General features: G+C 45.2%; 1 protein-coding gene across 1 annotated transcript; it reads right to left on the minus strand.

The window, feature by feature from the left end:
* Positions 1-10,242: 10,242 nt before the first annotated feature.
* Positions 10,243-12,853, minus strand: LOC115400962 (frizzled-9-like). Its single transcript, XM_030109048.1, has one exon. The coding sequence runs from the start codon at positions 12,218-12,220 to the stop codon at positions 10,463-10,465; it is 1,758 nt and encodes a 585-aa protein (XP_029964908.1). The 5' UTR covers positions 12,221-12,853; the 3' UTR covers positions 10,243-10,462.
* Positions 12,854-17,318: the final 4,465 nt, after the last annotated feature.

Consider the following 17,318-nt stretch of genomic DNA (forward strand, 5'->3'; position numbering starts at 1 on the left):
GCTAACTTTAGTTTGTGACTTCCAGGAGTTGCAGGCTTTAAAAATCAGACAAGTGACGCTCTGAACCAAAAACCAAAAACGTTGGAATTACGAAGGTTTATTCATTTCAAAATGCATTTTCTGAGGAAAATGGTTGTGGGTGAAAAGGAGCCAAGAGTTAAACTCTGGAGTCCATCAAAACTGTAATCCTCCAACTCAGACTATTTAGTAACACAAGTCGGTCTCGAGCCTAACACCAAATGAACTGAACTAAAGTTGTGCTTCACGTTAGATAAATTGTGTCGACACTTTTGTCTGATGATTTGAGCCTGAGGCGTTTCTGTGATAAGTTTACGTGGTGTCTTTGTCATGGCGCTTCGTGACTGTTATAATAATGAAACAATGCCGTGTCAATATACATAAGGGATACAACATGTAAAACTACTGTATGAGGACTGCAGGCCAGGACAAACTGAGGTCCGTGAGGTTATGTCACGTTTATTTGTTCAAAGTCAATCAAAACATCTTAGAAACTGCAGAAATTCTGCAGGGGGAAGTGTTTTCTTCTGACTGATTGAGCCACCTATCTGCTGCCTCCAGCTTGGTGTCACTCTTCAGAGCATCCATCAGAAAGACAGAACGCCGGCTTTATTTCCCAAAATGTCACAAAATAAGACTCATTTACTCCCTTGTGTACAGTTTAGAAATCTCTTTGTCTGCGCAAAAGGCTGAAATGATTAAAAGCAGGTGGATGATTAAAGGCAGCATCAGAGTCGGCGGAGCGACGGTGCCAAGTTTGCGGAGCACACATCATCTGAAAACTTCATGAATCAAAACACTCAATATGAAACACAGAAGACGGAAAAAAAAGGCAGACGAGAACAAACTTCAAAACTCCAAATCAAAGAGTGTGAAATGCAACGGAGAATAGCGGATCCTTACTGATCCTGGGGCTGGGGCGGGAGGGGAGGGGAGGGGAGGGGCGGTGCGTGGGGAGGGGGGTGGGGGGTGAGGAGGGATGTGCCTCCTTTCTCAGAACACAGAGCCGAGGGGTGAGCCTTTGATGGCGGAGCGTGACATGAGCACATTTAGGATTGGGGGGGTGCAGCGGCGGTGTGACAGCAGACACACTTGCCAGGCGAGCTCCGGATCTGAGTGGTTCTGATCCGTCGCAGTAAAGGCTGACAGACGCTTGGCATCGGCGCCGAGCTTCACATCAAGCCGTACCGCTCCGACTGACCCACCGGAGCTCAGACACTTGTTTGGAACAGCTCGACTCAAGAGAAAGGCATTAGTTTTTTTTTGTTTTTTAAGTTTTCAGAGGGGCACAGATTTTGATGTAAAATCATGTCTGCTGTTGGAGTTGTGTGATCTTTTACTTTATCAGGCAGCAGCACAAACAAACCACAGGGGTTTAAGGATGTTAAGGAGGGCCGGAGCAGGTCTCAGGGCCAGGCCCAGACTCCCACATCCTGTCCGTTTCCATTCCCTCCCTTTGGAGTCTTTCTAAAAGCAGTCAGTGGATGGGTTTGTGTTCTTTGTTGACGCTGTTTTCACTTTTTTTTTTCGTCCTTTGTAACTCCTGCTCCCTCTCTTTTTCTCTGGGGAGACACTCTTTGGTACAAGAGATTAGAGCGGGTGCTGCCTAGCAACTGAATAAAAATGGCAGCTACAAAAGGGGCGCTCTCACTCTCCAATGTCTGACCTACATAATCCCAACCCTCTGATCGTGCAACATAACAACATGATGAAAGGCCTGCTGTGATTTAACCCTCAAACAAATACTTGCCATCGCTGACCCCGTAGCTCAAAGCGCCAACGCGCTTTCTGCAGAACACCAAAAGAGTGACTTCTGAAATCTTGACGGTGCCTAATTAGAAAGGAAGCAGAGGCTGTGAACGCTATTGGAAATGAGATGAATGTATTTGAAGAGATGGCAGCAGAGTGGCAAAGGAGATTAACAGTGATCACAGCAATGCTGTTGGCTTCAGAGAGAGAGAGCGAGCGGTGGAACCTCCCTCTGTTCAACGATTCATCTCTCCTTCAGCCACAGGCAGACGGAGTACAGGAATGAGTACAGAGGGATGAGAAAGCTTTACTTCTCTGTCTTGTGCTTATTGATCAAAGCACATGAAAAAAAACACCACTAAAAAAAGATAAGCTCGCTGGAAACTTCTTCTTAAAACTTTCACTTCCTGCGTGATTCTCTTGATACAATCTGCAAAGTCTTTACTTCCCACTCATTTTTCTTCTGCTTTGACCTGTATGAACCTGTGACATCTTTGACTTCGCACAACTCAAACCGCACAAAGTAAGTTGCTGGAAGTGTGCTCATTCATCAGAAGAATAATAACCGTCCAGATGAGGGGTCATCAGCTCCATCCGAGCCACTTCAAGGATACGAAGAGCTATTGGAGAGGACAGAGACAGAAATCAACAAACATCAAGTGAATCATCCAAAGGAGGCAAACTAGCTCACTTACCGCAGAGTTGATGGCGACACGAGGCTCAGATCATGGACTCACAGTTTAGCTGTCCGAGAATCTGTAGGAAGTTACAGAGAGGGAGGACAGGTGACAGGTGAGTGTCTCCCTGCGGTCTAAACCTACAGCAGATCAACTGGAAAGCCCTGCATGCTGGCCTGAACCAGTCCAGCTGTCATCTTTATTTGAAGGAAATGTTTAGCTCTAATGTGAAAAGTAGAGACTGCGTTAGCCTCCAGAAATGAAACCAAATGCTCTGCTGTGGTGATGTGGGACCAAAATGTCTTAAAGATATGATTCATCCTGATAAGGGCTTCGAAAGAAGAACTTAAAATTACTATCATGCTAGTTCCAGTTAATGCTCTTACTACAGCATTTCGCATCAATATAAGACTTTTTAAACAGTTATTTGGACATCCTGATTAAAGGGAATCAGAAGATGTAACAAACACATGGATACATTTCTCTGCATCACTCTGAGCCAACAGGATTTTGACCTTAGCAATATTAGGCAGGTGAAAAAAGGTCCTGCAGACCTGTTCGATGTAGAGGTGGAAGGATAATTCCTGGTTAAAAATAACTCCCAGGTTCCTCATAATGGTACTGGAGGTCTAAATAACACTGTCCAGTGTTACTCTCTGTTTAATTTGTTCTTCAGATGTTTTGGGACAAATATAACAACCTTTGCTTCATCTGTGTTCAGAAGAAAAAGATCACACCTCAAACAGGCCTTTATGTCTTTAAGAGAAGCTTCGAGTCTGACAAGTTGATCAATATAATCTGATTTTTTATATAGATTCATTTGTGTATCATCTGCGTAGCAATGGAGGTTAATGGCATTGTTGTAAATAGTTCCTACAGGGAACATTCATCAAGTGTGGGTCCTAAACCAGTGTCCTGTGGAACTCCATGTTTAAACTTAGTCTGAACTGAAGAGTCATCATTAACATGAGCAAAGTGGAATCTGTTTGATATATATACAGTGTATGATTAGCGTCTGATGCTGTTCCTTTCATAAGAATAATAAGCCGTTATGATGGGTTTAAATGCAACACTGAGCTCTAAAAGAACAGAACAGAGATGAAGTATTTTGTCTGAGGCCACGAGAAGTTCATTAGTAACTTTGACTAGAGTGATCTCTGCACTATGATGAGCTCGAAATCCTACATGAAAGGCATAAAACTACATAATTTCTGCATGGATATTCCCATCGCTGAATTATAACTTGTTGCCAGGGCTTTACAAATCAAAGGGGAGGTTGGATGTCGGCCTGTTACCCACTGAAACATCAGAATCAAGGGTTTGCTTTTAAAGAAGGGGTTTATTAAGTGAGGAAGACAATTAGAAGAAGACAAATTTCAGTTTTTACCGAAGAACAGAAAAATAAATGTTTCTAATCTAAGAAATTCACAGTTATGGATACAAGCCTGCACAGAGCTGTGGCTTCCCATCAGCCTGGCCATAGTGCTGAATGGGAACCTGGTTCTTCTTGTAAAGAGGAATCATAGAAGTAGCTCGAGTGTTTCTTAGAGCTTTTTAATAGATAAAGAGACTGCCTTTCTTGGCAATATGAATCATTGTAATTGAGTTAGATGCCATTTCTTCTCAAGGTTTTGTGCCGATTTCTATATGTATGATACAATAGAGACAACCTCTTCTGAGTTCTTGCTTTTATCTTCAGAGAGGCAACAAAACCAGGTGTGGAGTGAAGTGAGGCTGCAGCACCATCTGCAAGACAAACAACCTGAGTGGAGCTCCTACTAAGACAAGACAAGTGCTCTACATCAGATGCACAGACTGAAGCACTGAAGTGCATGTACATTTTGAAATCAATTTAATTGTACTGACCATTATTGTAAATTTATACCCTGCATGCCACTCACAAGATTGCATGCAGATGGATTCAACCATGATCTATTTCCTATTTTTGTACTTTAGTTGCAACCTTATTAATAGATAAATTGCCAGTCTGTTGGTGGTAGAATAAAAAGAAAGATGCATTTTCTTTCTTCGCTTATCAAAGTGCAGTGACTTTATTCTCTTTTCTGGAAATGTTTGTGTCAGTGAGTGAAATGCTCGCTGTGTCTTATGATTTCAATGTAAAAAATATCCAGTTATTTTTCCTCTTTGTTGTCTTTGAACTCTGCTGCTGTTGCACAAACTCTCTCTGTATTAATTTTTGCTGATGTGTGGAGGCGACCATACGCTCCTCGTTAAGTCGATGAAACAAAACTTTCATTTCTTTTCTTTAATCTGTCGTCTTGAGATCGCCACCAGTGACATCCGTCCAATATGTGCCTAAAAACGGCAGTGGAAGCACAGATAATTATTACCAAACCAAAAGGAGCATTTTATATGTTCTCAGCTGTGGAAGGGGAAAAATCCTTAAATGTTTGCTCATTGAAGTTTAAATCTTGATTTGACTCTCCTTTGGCTAATGTTTAATTTATACTTCATTCTCTTTTAAATTCAAAGGGACATTTCCTTCTGTTCATGTTTCTACCCTCGTTAGATGGGGATGAAAGGAAATTGAAATTGAGCCTGGAGATTTGTGTCCTTCAGCTCTCATCAAGTACAGTTACAACTTAGATTGTATCTGCAGACTAACAAAGATCTCTGGTCTGGCTAAAGCTAAAATTTGGTTCACATGTTGATGAAACATTCATACAGGTCAGAATAAATTACGGTACTCTCCAATACAGATTTAGCTTTAATGTTTTGCCACAAATGTTGAATCAGTTGTTTTGTTTTGTTTAACTGAGCGAGCGGCTGTTCTGGTGCTGTTAAGGGAAACGTGGATAGCCGCATTTGACATATTCAGGATCAGTATTAAGAAACTACATGCAAGAGAGCAGTATAAACAGTAATTTTATCCGCACTATAAAAGCCCACATGCAACACATACCAATTCTTCACACAGGCCTGAAGAAAACTCATTGAACATGAATGAACAAAAGGACTAGACAACAAAATGTACTTTGCAATCTTTACTTAGATTGATTATGGTTAATTGGTGACGACCAAGAGATTTGAAAAGATTATAAAAACAGTTTACCGCTTCAGTAGACTCGGCACACTTTACATTCATCTCCTTTAACCTTGTGTCAGCGCTTTCTCTGCTACGCTGGAAAGCTGCTATAAACACTCATGAAGTCTTCCTCTATGCTGTAGTGTTTCTTTTGAAACTTCAACACCTCAGAAACATTGACAACAGCACCGTCTTCAGCCGAGTCCTCCCAGCACTATTTTACTCAAAACAGTGTGTGTGAAGTGTTGCGCTCGCGCACGCGTGTGTGTAGTGACATTACGTAACAGATGTGCAGTAAGGATAATTTGACCTCTGCTAGGTCAAAAAAGGGTCATTCTGACTGGATGTTGTCAGATTTTATTCTCTGGCCGTCATGTTTACATGAAGCAGGACGTAGAAGAGCATTACCTGTTCGTCTTTCTGTCTTGTTTATGCCTTCTTTCCTCACATCTGAATGGAACTCATATTTTTACTTTGTAACATCAGTTCTGTTGTCCGTGTGCTTTTAAGCAGATTTCTCTCGGAGGTCACAAAGCCTGCATAACGATACAAGTTAGCGTGCGTGTGCGACTGTGTGATTCCATCTTTTGTGTGTTGCCCTAACAGGCGAGGCGGCGGCGGCGGCGCACTGGGCGTCTGATTGTGGGGAGTGGTGAGCTGTGTGAACTCTGGTGCTCTCTGACTGCCGCATTTTCATGGAAAGCGTCTCTTCGGGGGCCTGCAGGTTTTCAATGCGCTCATTTACACATCAAAACAGCACAGGAAAGGGATAGCGCTCAAGGGGGGCGAGGGACTGCAGAGGGAGGGAGGGCAGGGTAATGAAGGATGCTTTATTTTTTCTTTTTTTTTTCACCCTGAGGGGTGGGCAGGGGTTTAAGTCTATGAGGGAGGTGCATTGATGCCATAATGATCGCCTTTAATCAAACCCATGACCAGATGGGGGGGATTTCTCCTGGGCAGACAAAAACATGGTGTCAGCAGCCGAAGCGGGATAACTGCTGAGGTGTTTTCTACGCCTCTTTATCAAAAACAAATTGTGCAAATCCCAGATAAATACAACCGTTCTGTGTTGCTTTTGATTCAATAAATACACTGTTAAGCCCTCGGTCAGCACAATGAAGAATCCCTGAGAAACCTGTGAGGAAAAATGTTGCCTTTTGTGGGAGTAGCCTCGCTTCAGGCCCAGACAAACTCGCCGCTCAGAGCGACTGACTGACACCATTTAACCTCCGGAGCCAGAGGAGAGGAAAAACAGCAGGGAGACTCAGCCAAGCCAAATCTCTCAAGCGAGGCCGAGTTAACTTAACTTAACTCACTCTTGAAATTGAACATGAGAGGAGATGAGGTTGGGTATTCGTCAAAACAAGCTGTGTGTTGATTGGTTGGTGGTGCTCCAGATTTGCAGACCTCAGGTGTGTGTGGTGTGTGTGTGTGTGTGTGTGTGTGTGGACGAGAGAGAGAGAGAGAGAGAGAGAGAGGGAGAGGAAGGTGTTCCCGGCAGCAACATTTTCTGTGGCGCCAAAAGAACCACAGCTCAAACAAACTCTGTTTTTGGAATGAACCTTACTTTCTTGCCTCTATCTGAAGCTCTGCCGTGTGATGCCTTTCCTCTGCGAAAGAGAGAAGCTAAAAATAGCCGTCAGTGACCTGGAAATGCAGTGATAGAATTCATATTTGTGGTGGAAAAAAAAAAAAAGAAGAAGAAGAAGAAACCGAGCAACGGTTGCCTGTTGCTGCGAGAACGAGTCATTTTCTGTTGACCTTTTGAATTTCTCAAAACCTGAACTGGTCATATTCAGCAGTCCACAGGAAAAGCAAGAATGAACTGCTGAGAGGAAAAAAAATAAAGTTTCAGCAGAACAGTACCTGCAGGAAGTAAAGTCTCCCTCCGTGCTACACCCGTGTGCTTCACTCTCTGCGGCTACCTTCCTTCCTATCTAATCAGAGCGGCTCGGCGCAGGTGGGACAGGCCGCTCTGTGTCCCACACAGCGAGTGTTTGGCCTCTCTGGGTCGTGCCACTGGAGTGTGAAGTGGGGAGGAAGCACGCGCCCGCGTTCAAGCGCCCATGAACTGGAACATGTGGCTCAAACACCACCAGCCGAGGGTCTCCGGCTGCAAGTGTGCTCCAAACAAAACAGCCCCCGCCTCCCCAACCCCCCACCCCACCCCAACCCACCCCCTCCCTCCCCTCTTTCTCTCTTAATGGTTAAATGTGATCCGCACGGTTCCACAGTCCGGCGCTCGCAGCGCTCGCCTGCCGGAGCAACGGGCAACGTCTACAATGGATGAGTAATGAAAACAGAAAGAGGAGGATGTTGGTCGTTAACCTTCATCTCGCTGAGGGGAAAAGGGAGGGATAACTAATTTAAGTTAACCGAGGCGTTTCACGTGTCGGCAGAACACCGCCCCGAACAGAACTGTGCTTGATTTGCTGCAGCAGGGGTGTGAAACACACTGCCCGTGAGCCAAAGCAGGACCTCCAGAGGGATGACCTTACAACTTAAAAATGAAAAGGAATGCAATTTTTCAATAAAGGTTGCTACTGTTTGCGGTTTACCCACACTGTTTTGATAAGAGCAGCCTGCAGAACCCGAGCCGAGAGGTTCGCGCTCTCTTATTACTAATGAACTATTAGCATCAAAGCCACGCTGTGAGGGTGGATCTGTGAAAATATGCATGATGAAGGCTGCAGAAATCCAGAGTACTGAAGTTTTTTTTTTTAAAAAAACATTGGGCTTCTGAGAAACACGTAGCAGGCAGGGCTGGCGATCTTTCAGCAGAATAAAGCTTTTATCAATAATAAAGTTTTTTTTTTGTATTTTTGGATTCAACAAAATTCAAAGGATGATATGAAATGCAATGAGGGGTTTTATTTTTGGAATTTTCCCTCAGTTTGCCTCCAGGATACAGAGTTTAAAATGACATAATGTTGGAAATTCACTTATTTTCTGATCAAAATTCGACTGTTTGGGCTTTGTGAGAAGACGTTTGATAAAATGTAAATGCTTCCATGATGTATATGTAACTCTATGCACTAAAACAAAGGGATGTTTTTAGAGCTGTAACAAAATAAAATGAGATGGAAACAGAGATGAAATGTATTTTCAGCACTGCTGTGACATAAAACCATCTAAACATTTGCGTGGAGCAAGCTGCATTAAATGCATCTTGGGTAAATCTACTGGACTACAAATGTTAGAAAAATGAAAATAAAATAAATGTGGCCCTCTGGAGGTGTGAGGCCGGCACATGCCCGGTTCATCCGGCTGGTGTTCCAGTAAAGTAATGAAAATAAGCTCCTGGTCATCACATTTTTCCAAAGTACCGCTCTCATGTGCTGCTGCTGCTCGTGGTGTGACACAGCGCACAATTACACACAGTCATAATAAACAATCAGCTCCAGCCACTGTGAAACACTCCACTAATTTCCAGTGTTTTACTGTGAAATGACTTGCTGTGTGTGGCTGCAATTTACTTTGGCACCTAAATTTGTCAAAGTCCCGTAATGTTAAAGCTATTTATTTCCACTTTTTTTATGGACCGTCTGAGGACACTGCAGCTCTTGTGCACAGTAAACCTGACTTTATTACTGAAAAGTTAGCTGCAAGAACCAACTTAGAGTATTTATTTAATAAAAAAAAAATTCAGCTACGCATATTTTCTCTCTGAATCGGTGAGCCGTTATTTATACCTCACGTTATTCCCGAAGGCTCTAAAGTATTGTTCCTATAGCCAAACTAAACACTTTGTGTAGTAGAATTTCCTCCATTCATATCAGAAGCACAGTCCCCAGCCGCACATAAACTCCAGCATTAAATTAATAATCCATCTACCCAATGAGTAGCCACAGTTTTGAGTGCCTGTGCTCAAGTTAATTCTGTCAGTGAAACCATGCAATCCGACTGAAATCCTCTTCAGATTTGTGCTCTCAGATCAAAGTGCTGAGTGTTTGCATGAGGATCAAATAGAGCAGCGAAGAGGGCAACAACAGTGATTCTGTGGAAGGATTAAAACCCCCATTAATTAAATATATTCCTCCGCAAACTGCTCCTGCATTTTTTAAGCTGATGATGCAAACATTAGCGCTCGCCATGGTTTGTCACTCTATTCATCAGCGATTCTCTTTGAGGATTATTGCTGGGGACGCCTCTGGGATGTGGCATGCACTTGGAAGACAACACATGTGGCAAGATTTCTGCTCGGGAAAAAAAAAAAAGGAGAGGGAGAGAGAAACTGTCTAAATCTCATGAGAAGACTGGGAGACAAAACTGAAATGAACAACCATTTAGGGTTGCTCTAATGGTTCATTATTACAAACTGTGAGAGAGACCACAATAACAACAACAACACCATGAAGTTAAACATGAATTCAACAGATTTATTGTCATCCCCCGAAGAACTGAAGTTCTTATAAAAGGCACTTATTTTTCCTTGACCTTTAATAAACGTATCTAAACAACCCATCGGGGAACAGCCAACGAAAACCTTTAAATTAAATATATTTACAATAAATAGAACATTTATACAGCTTTATACAGTTAATCATGCCACTTTTAGGGAGGAGAACAGACTAATATTTCCCGAGATGCCTCCCATAACAGAACAGTCCTTTTTTTTTTCTCTCTCTCTTTTTTTTTCTATGTTTTCTTTTTGCTTCGCAACACTGGGCATGTCTACTGCACAGAACACTACGAACAGGAAAGTATGAGTAACAATACTGAACATTTCCCTTTATGCAATGAATACTGTTCATAGATGGTTCCTCACGGTGTCGCCAGTACCTGTGTGTGTGTGTGTGTGTGTGTGTGTGTGTGTGTGTGTGTGTGTGTGTCTCTTGGCAGCAGCAGAGAAGTGACAGTTCAATTTAACCACTTCTCATGAAGTCCTTTTAGCAGCTCCTCTTCACACAGGGCATACATCTCTATGTATATATATGTGTGTGTGTGTTTGTGTGTGTGTGTGTGCTTCCTCTCAGACGTGTGTGGGGTTGTCTGAGTGCAGGTCAGTCTTGGCCATGTGCAGAACCACGGCCGGGGATTTGTAGTGGCAGTGCGTGCTGCCGCAGCTGACGCCGCTGCACGGCTTCCTGCTGCTAGTCCTGTCCGCCAGCTTCCTGCTGCACAGGCCCTGCCAGGTCTGCAGGGTCTTGGAGCTCCACACCCACACCCCGCTGGTGATGCCCACCACCAGCGACATGAAGATCTTCAGCATGAAGACGGCCACGGTGGGCACGGACGTCTGCAGCGAGCAGTCGCTGCTCTGGCCGCCGAACGAGCCGCACTTCATCTGCAGGCCCCTCAGCTTCCAGTAGTCCATGTTGAGCCTCTCGTAGAAGTAGCAGACGATGACGCAGGTGGCGGGCACCGTGTAAAGGATGGAGTAGATGCCGATTTTCACCATGAGCTTCTCCAGCTTCTCCGTGTTGGTGCCCTCGGTCTTCATCACTTTGCGGATGTGGAAGAGGGCCACGAAGCCGGTGAGGATGAAGGAGGTGCCGATGACCAGGTAGCAGGAGAGGGGGATGAGGACGAAGCCCGTGAGCGCCCCCGAGTCCATGCTCCCCACGTAGCACAGCCCCGTCAGCTCGTCGCCGGCCACTTTCCTCATGGTGAGGATGATGATGGTTTTGAGCGCGGGGATGCCCCAGGCGGCCATGTGGAAGTAGTTGCTGTGGGCTTCAATGGCCTCGTGACCCCACTTCTTCCCCGCAGCCAAGAACCAGGTGAGGGTGAGGATGACCCACCAGATCGAGGAGGCCATCCCGAAGTAGTAGAGGATGAGGAAGACGATGGTGCACCCGGTGGACTCCAGCCCCTCCTGGATGATGTACAGCTCGCCGTGCTCGCGGTCGCAGGCGATGTTCTCGGCTCCGGCCACCGAGCGGATGATGAAGGCCACGGAGTACACGTTGTAGCACATGGACAGGAAGATGATGGGCCGCTCGGGGTACTGGAAGCGGTGGGGCTCCAGGAGGAAGGTCAGCACGGTGAAGGCGGTGGAGACGAAGCACAGGATGGACCACACGGTCATCCAGATGAAGGCGAAGTCCTTGTCCTGCCTGGACCAGAAGACGTCCACGGCGTGGGAGCAGCGCGGGGCGCACGACTGGCTCTTCTCCACGAACTGGAACTTGTCCGGGTTCTCGCAGGAGCCGCCGGCGCCCGGCGAACGCCCGCCGCCGGCGCCCGGCTGCCTGGGGCGAGGGGGCACCGGGAGCATGCCCTCCCCCTTCTTCACCTCCGTCCTGGTCTCGTTCTCGGGCGCCTCCATGCACAGGGCGTTGGGGTCGTTCCTGGTGGGCAGCCTGGAGCAGTCCAGCGAGTCGGGCCAGGTGTAGCTGAACTTCTTCATGATGGGGGCGCAGCGCTCGCGGGCCTGCTCGCACATGGGCCTGCAGGCGGGGATGGAGGTGGACACCTTGTCCGTGCACATGGGGGCGTAGAGGGAGCAGAGGAAGAAGCGGAGGTGCACGTCGCAGCCGTAAGCCACCAGGGGGGCGAACTCGTTCAGCTTGATGGCAGCCTCCTTCTGGTCGTCGTGGTCCATGAAGTTGGGCATGCGGGTCAGGTTGTAGCCGATGCCCTGGCACATGGGGATCACGATGGGCTCGCACTTGGCCGGTCTGCCGCGCTCCAGGTCGTAGGAGCCGATCTCGAAGCTGGAGCCAGAAATCACCAGCAGGCACCACAGGAAGATCACCACCTTCAGCGGACAACCGTCCATGCTCATTATTTCACCGCCAAAAACGAAAAACGCACGCGCACGGGTCTGCCTTTCAAAAAGAAGAAGAAGAAAAAAATGAGTATGAAAAATATAGAAAGTGGGAAAACACACCGAGGGCTGGGATGCGGAGCGATCCCCGTTATTTCCCCATGTCCATACCGGAGGCGCGTCGCTGAATTGAAAAGCCGCTCCAGGAAAAAAAAATGAAAAGAGAAAAACAGCCAAAAGTAAAAGCTGTGTTTTAATTATTCAGCCTCGAGACTGAAGCCAGTACTCCCGAGATAAATGTCCGAGGCAGAAAACGTGTCAGTCGGAAACTTCGGAGGGGTTTCTCCCCGGTGAGAGCCGCGGCTCCGTCCGAGACTTCGGTCCGGGCTGCACGCGGCTGTGCGCGGCTCCGGAAGGCTGCGGGGCTGCGGGGCGCTGCGGGGCTGGGTGACGGGCTCCGGCGGCTCTTCGTCCTCCGCTCTCAGGCTCCACACTGAAGTTTGAGAGCCGCTCAGTGGGACTTCAGTCAGAGAGGAGAAGGAGGAGGAGGAGGAGGTGACGCTCACGTTACAACCCGAGCGCCACGCTAGGAAAATTATCAGACAGATGCTGGAGGATGCTCAAATACCTCCGACATTTCTGCCCTGAATAGCTCTGACTGTGCTGCAGAGAAAGCAGCAGCACTAATGACCGCTTCGGAGGTCACGCAGTCACCAGGTGGCTCATTATAATGTTGCTTTTAACGTCAGAATTCCGAATCATTCAACCGACATGGCAGCAGCCACAGGGGCGGATCCAAAGAATCGGTGGGTCACATGGGGTTAGTCTAAATCAACTTTTTAATAGCTCTGTTGTTGCATTTTTTTTTTTCAAGATACCCACCTTACTTTTATCAGCTAAGTTAAATATTCTCTTTGTGAACAAGGTGCAATGATCAAAACTGATCGTTAGTATTCTCATTTCATACCTCTGGTTCAGTCCTTCATAGTTTCTGTGTGGAGTTTGCATGTTTGTGTTCTCTGGGTTTCCTCCAGGTGCTCCAGTTGTCTCCCACAGTGAAAGGACGATGTGTTTCTGTCTCTCTGTCTGCCCTGTGATGGACTGGTGACCTGTCCTGTGGCGGGACGACAGATGTTTGGATAAACATCAGCATTAAGGTAGACATATCCCCTCACTTACATTGCTTTATTCAACATGTCTGTTATTTTTATTCAACATGTAATTTCTCAAGGTAATTTGTAGGATGCTCAACACAATCCTGCTTATTTTAAAGATATACAAAATAAGAACGAACTATTGGTGTTTTCTATTTTGTATATTTAATTTCAAAACCAAAAATATAATCAGCAAAATGCACTCAATGAAGCCTACTGAAGCTAAATATACCCAGAAAACCCCAAACCATTGTCACGCCTGTATTGTTTTAATCGCTATTATTCACAAAATGCAGCATGTGATTTAAGCGATTGTTAAAAAAGAAATTCTTGCATTTGGAAGCAGCAGAATTTAGCAAAACCTGAAGCAGACCAGAAGCTGTACTTTTCACCGTGCTGGTAGGTGGCAGTGTCAAGCACAAACCATACAATGTCAATACAATGAATCATTTTAATAACCTTCACCTACTGGAATTGGAACAATTATTATCTTTTATTATATAATTGTAACAAAAACACCAAAATTAAACAGGTGAGGCAGAAACTTTCCCCTCTGGGCCTCCGACTCAGACACAGGGTGGTTTATTTTTCCCCGGTGTGGTTGTAGAAAATACCCCGCTCCGCTGGTAAAATGATAGTTCCAGTGGCGCTCCACCGTTGCCGACTCCCAATTACTTTGTCACCATTTCTGTAAATGTTTTCATGCAATATAACATGAAACCTTATTGAGCCCTGCAGGTCAGCAGAGCACTCAGGATTCCACCGTCTTGCTAAAAGACATTTGGAAAGAAGTAACTGCTGGCGTGTGGACCGGTTTAAAGATTTCTGCAATAATGTAAAGTCACACACAGACACAGGATGATTTCACTGAATAGATGATAACAGTCAAAACAGTGAACAGAGTTAGAAATAACCTGCAGTAAATAGATACAACAGTGACCATGCAAAGCAGGGCATTGTTTCCATCTAGTGGCTGAATGGGAAGAGCCTGATCCACAGCTGTTGTGCTCAGCATTTGCTCTTTTCTCAAACAAGGGTGGAACTTGAGGATTTTGGCCTCTCGCCCCACAGGACTGAATCGCTTGTCAACTGCATACTGTCTCTATTAGCTCCCGTGTTCGGAGTCTGACCGCTGAAGGCAGTTTTATGCATTTTTGGCCTGAGAATGACTTGGTGCTTGTAATATTTGGATCAGTGCTGACAGCACATTCAATGTACCGGGAAGTGCACAGAATGCTGAGGCATTGAGTTTCCAGAAATATGCCTGTTTGCTGACTTTCAGTGCGTTACAAGTAAAAAATGTTAACACTCAGGTTAAAGCTGGAGTCAGAAGCCTGCAAGTTAGAATAAAGCTGGAGAAGGGAGGAAACAGCCGAGAACTGCCACAACTTGTCAGTTGAGACATAACATTTTATTCATTTAGCCTATAGAAAACTAAATTTGAACCGAAGTTTCTCAACATGGTGCCATTTGTTAATGGTAAATGGACTTTTACTTATTTTAGTACATTTACCACCATGTGCTGTCCATTTCATTAACCTCTTCACACACACACACATGCATCAGCGACAGTGGCCATGTAAAGTGCCCACACACGCCATTGGGGTTCAGTGTCTTGGCCAAGGACAGTTTCACACATGGCCAGGGTAAAATGTGCGATCGAACCCACAACCCTGCAACTGGAAGCAACAGCTGCCTGAAAATCCTCCCACTTCAGTGTGGAGCAGTTCCCTCTTTATTCTGTGTCACCTATGTAGGCTAAAGGTGTAGCATCTGAGCTGGAACCGAAAGCTACAACGCCGGTAAAAGAGAATGAAGAGGTTAGAGGCTTGTTTGGTTCTCTGTGAAACAAAACTACAGCCAGACAGACTTATCTGCGACTCACTCCCTGCTCAATTAACCTATTTTGTTAACCCGAACAAGCAGAACTTTTCCTTGGAACTTCCAGTCATGTGCTACATAAAGTAAGTTGAAGTGAGTGCCGTCTGCTTTTATCCCGAGCTAATAAAAAACATCCACATTTTTTGTTTGTGTGCATTAATCCCCACCATTATTGCGCTGGTTAAAATGTTTGACAGGTCAAAGATACAGAGCTGTCACTCTCACATTGTCTTCATTTTGAGCTGCAGTCATAGGCTGCATATCTGTCTCCAAGCAAGGAAAGGAAATTTAACCAGAAACTACAGATTAACCTGTCAAGATGACAGCAGTAGCCAAACGCTTTCATCCCGTTCAATGAAGTGTGAAAATACTTGAGCAGAAAGACTGCCCTTTGCATTATCAGACATAATTTAGCTCTGCTTTGTGAGAGAAAGTCTTCTCTTATGCTTTCTAGTTGACAAATTGAGCTGGCTGAAGGCAGCGTTATCAGATCTGGCTTCAGGTAAATAAGGAAAAAAAAAAAAAAAAAAGAAAAAAGAAAGGCCTCCAACTTCAAATTAAGGCTGATCGAGCGGGGGAGGAAATACATTCCAGACTCTGAGATGATATCGTGTTGTACGTCAGTGCCGAGGCTTTTGGTGAATCAAACAGAAATGCTTTGAGTGAAGTTCCATTACGACTCAGCAGCCTCTCCACCGACGTTTTTCAAGTTCACACTTCAAAGACGGGTCATTGGAGAGGGCTTGCTGGAGAGGCCTGAGTGTGCCTTCAGAAGGCCTCAGATTATTATCAGAGAGATATCTTTCTCCAAGGTAAGCAACACACATCAGGATGCATTAGTGTCCGAGTGACAAAGCCTCTAAAGATGTGAGCGCTGAAGGATCAAGGCTTGACTCTTGAAGCAATCGGGATTTTAGTCGACTAACCTTCATCCTGTGAAAAACAGGACTTTTTTTTATACTTTTAAAGAATAGTGCAATATGTTTATTGGCTTTCTTTCCTAGAGTTCACATAGAATATTGGCACTGCAAGCAGTACAGCATAGAGAAACAACTGGCAGACTCTTTAATCTGAGTTTATCAGGTTAGCAAGTGAACAGTAGCACAGTACTTTTAGTTGACAATACATTCAGCAAACATGTATTCATGTGTTCTATGATTGGTGAGGACTAAAGGCGCTGGCAGGTTTGACTATAGAGACACTAAAAAGTACTTTGTCTTTGTACGGAGGTGAGCAGACAAGTCACTCAGTTTCTACCTGCTGTTATAAGAAAAACAGAGACAGGTGAATATTTCTCTTTTCAACGGCCTCTCATCTTTTTCACTGCGTTAACCTGGGGTTGAATCCCAGCCGATATTAGCTGAAGGCCAGGGTACACAGTGCACAGGTCGCTCATCTTTCACAATCCAACAAATTACATTTACTACAGTGACTATTTTTAGATTACTATGCCCGACTCTCCGAGGGCCGGTTCATGGCTGTGGTTACGTGGCTCAAGGATCCTTATGTCAACATGCCTCGACAGTCATCTGTTCATATCTGAGCGGACCCATGTGAGTCACTTTGTTTAGATCTGCCCGCATCCCAGGATTTCACAAGGATGTGGACCTCAAAAAACAGCGAACACGCCAAATGTGCACGCACTAATCAAATAACGGGACATTTGTTTTCACCTGTTCGTCTATATATGTGCTGTTGGTTTCCCATGCCTGGTCTGTGTTTGTGCACTAAAGTGGGTACAAGTCTGCAAAACTGAACAGTGAACAGTGAAGCTCACTGTAGCAGAAACAGCTGAGGGAACTCAACTAACCATATGCTGATGGAGCTATATATTTTCAGTAAAGGTTGCCAAAAATTCTCTAACATTCAGATAGAGATAAGACTGCGATGCAGGGCTTATTTACAAATGAACCACTAGGTGCATTGAGTTTGGGTGGCTGTTGCCTTTGCTTTTTGGGGCAACATTCAGAAAGAATAAATGGCTTTGTGCCACCGATTAGTGTAGGAGCCACAAGGTCTGACCACACTGCTGCTTGTGCTTCCTGGGCCCTACAATAGGATACTGTTGTGCTTTCCTAGTA

Source organism: Salarias fasciatus, chromosome 14, assembly GCF_902148845.1.
Source record: "Salarias fasciatus chromosome 14, fSalaFa1.1, whole genome shotgun sequence".
Taxonomy (NCBI): Eukaryota; Metazoa; Chordata; class Actinopteri; order Blenniiformes; family Blenniidae; genus Salarias; species Salarias fasciatus.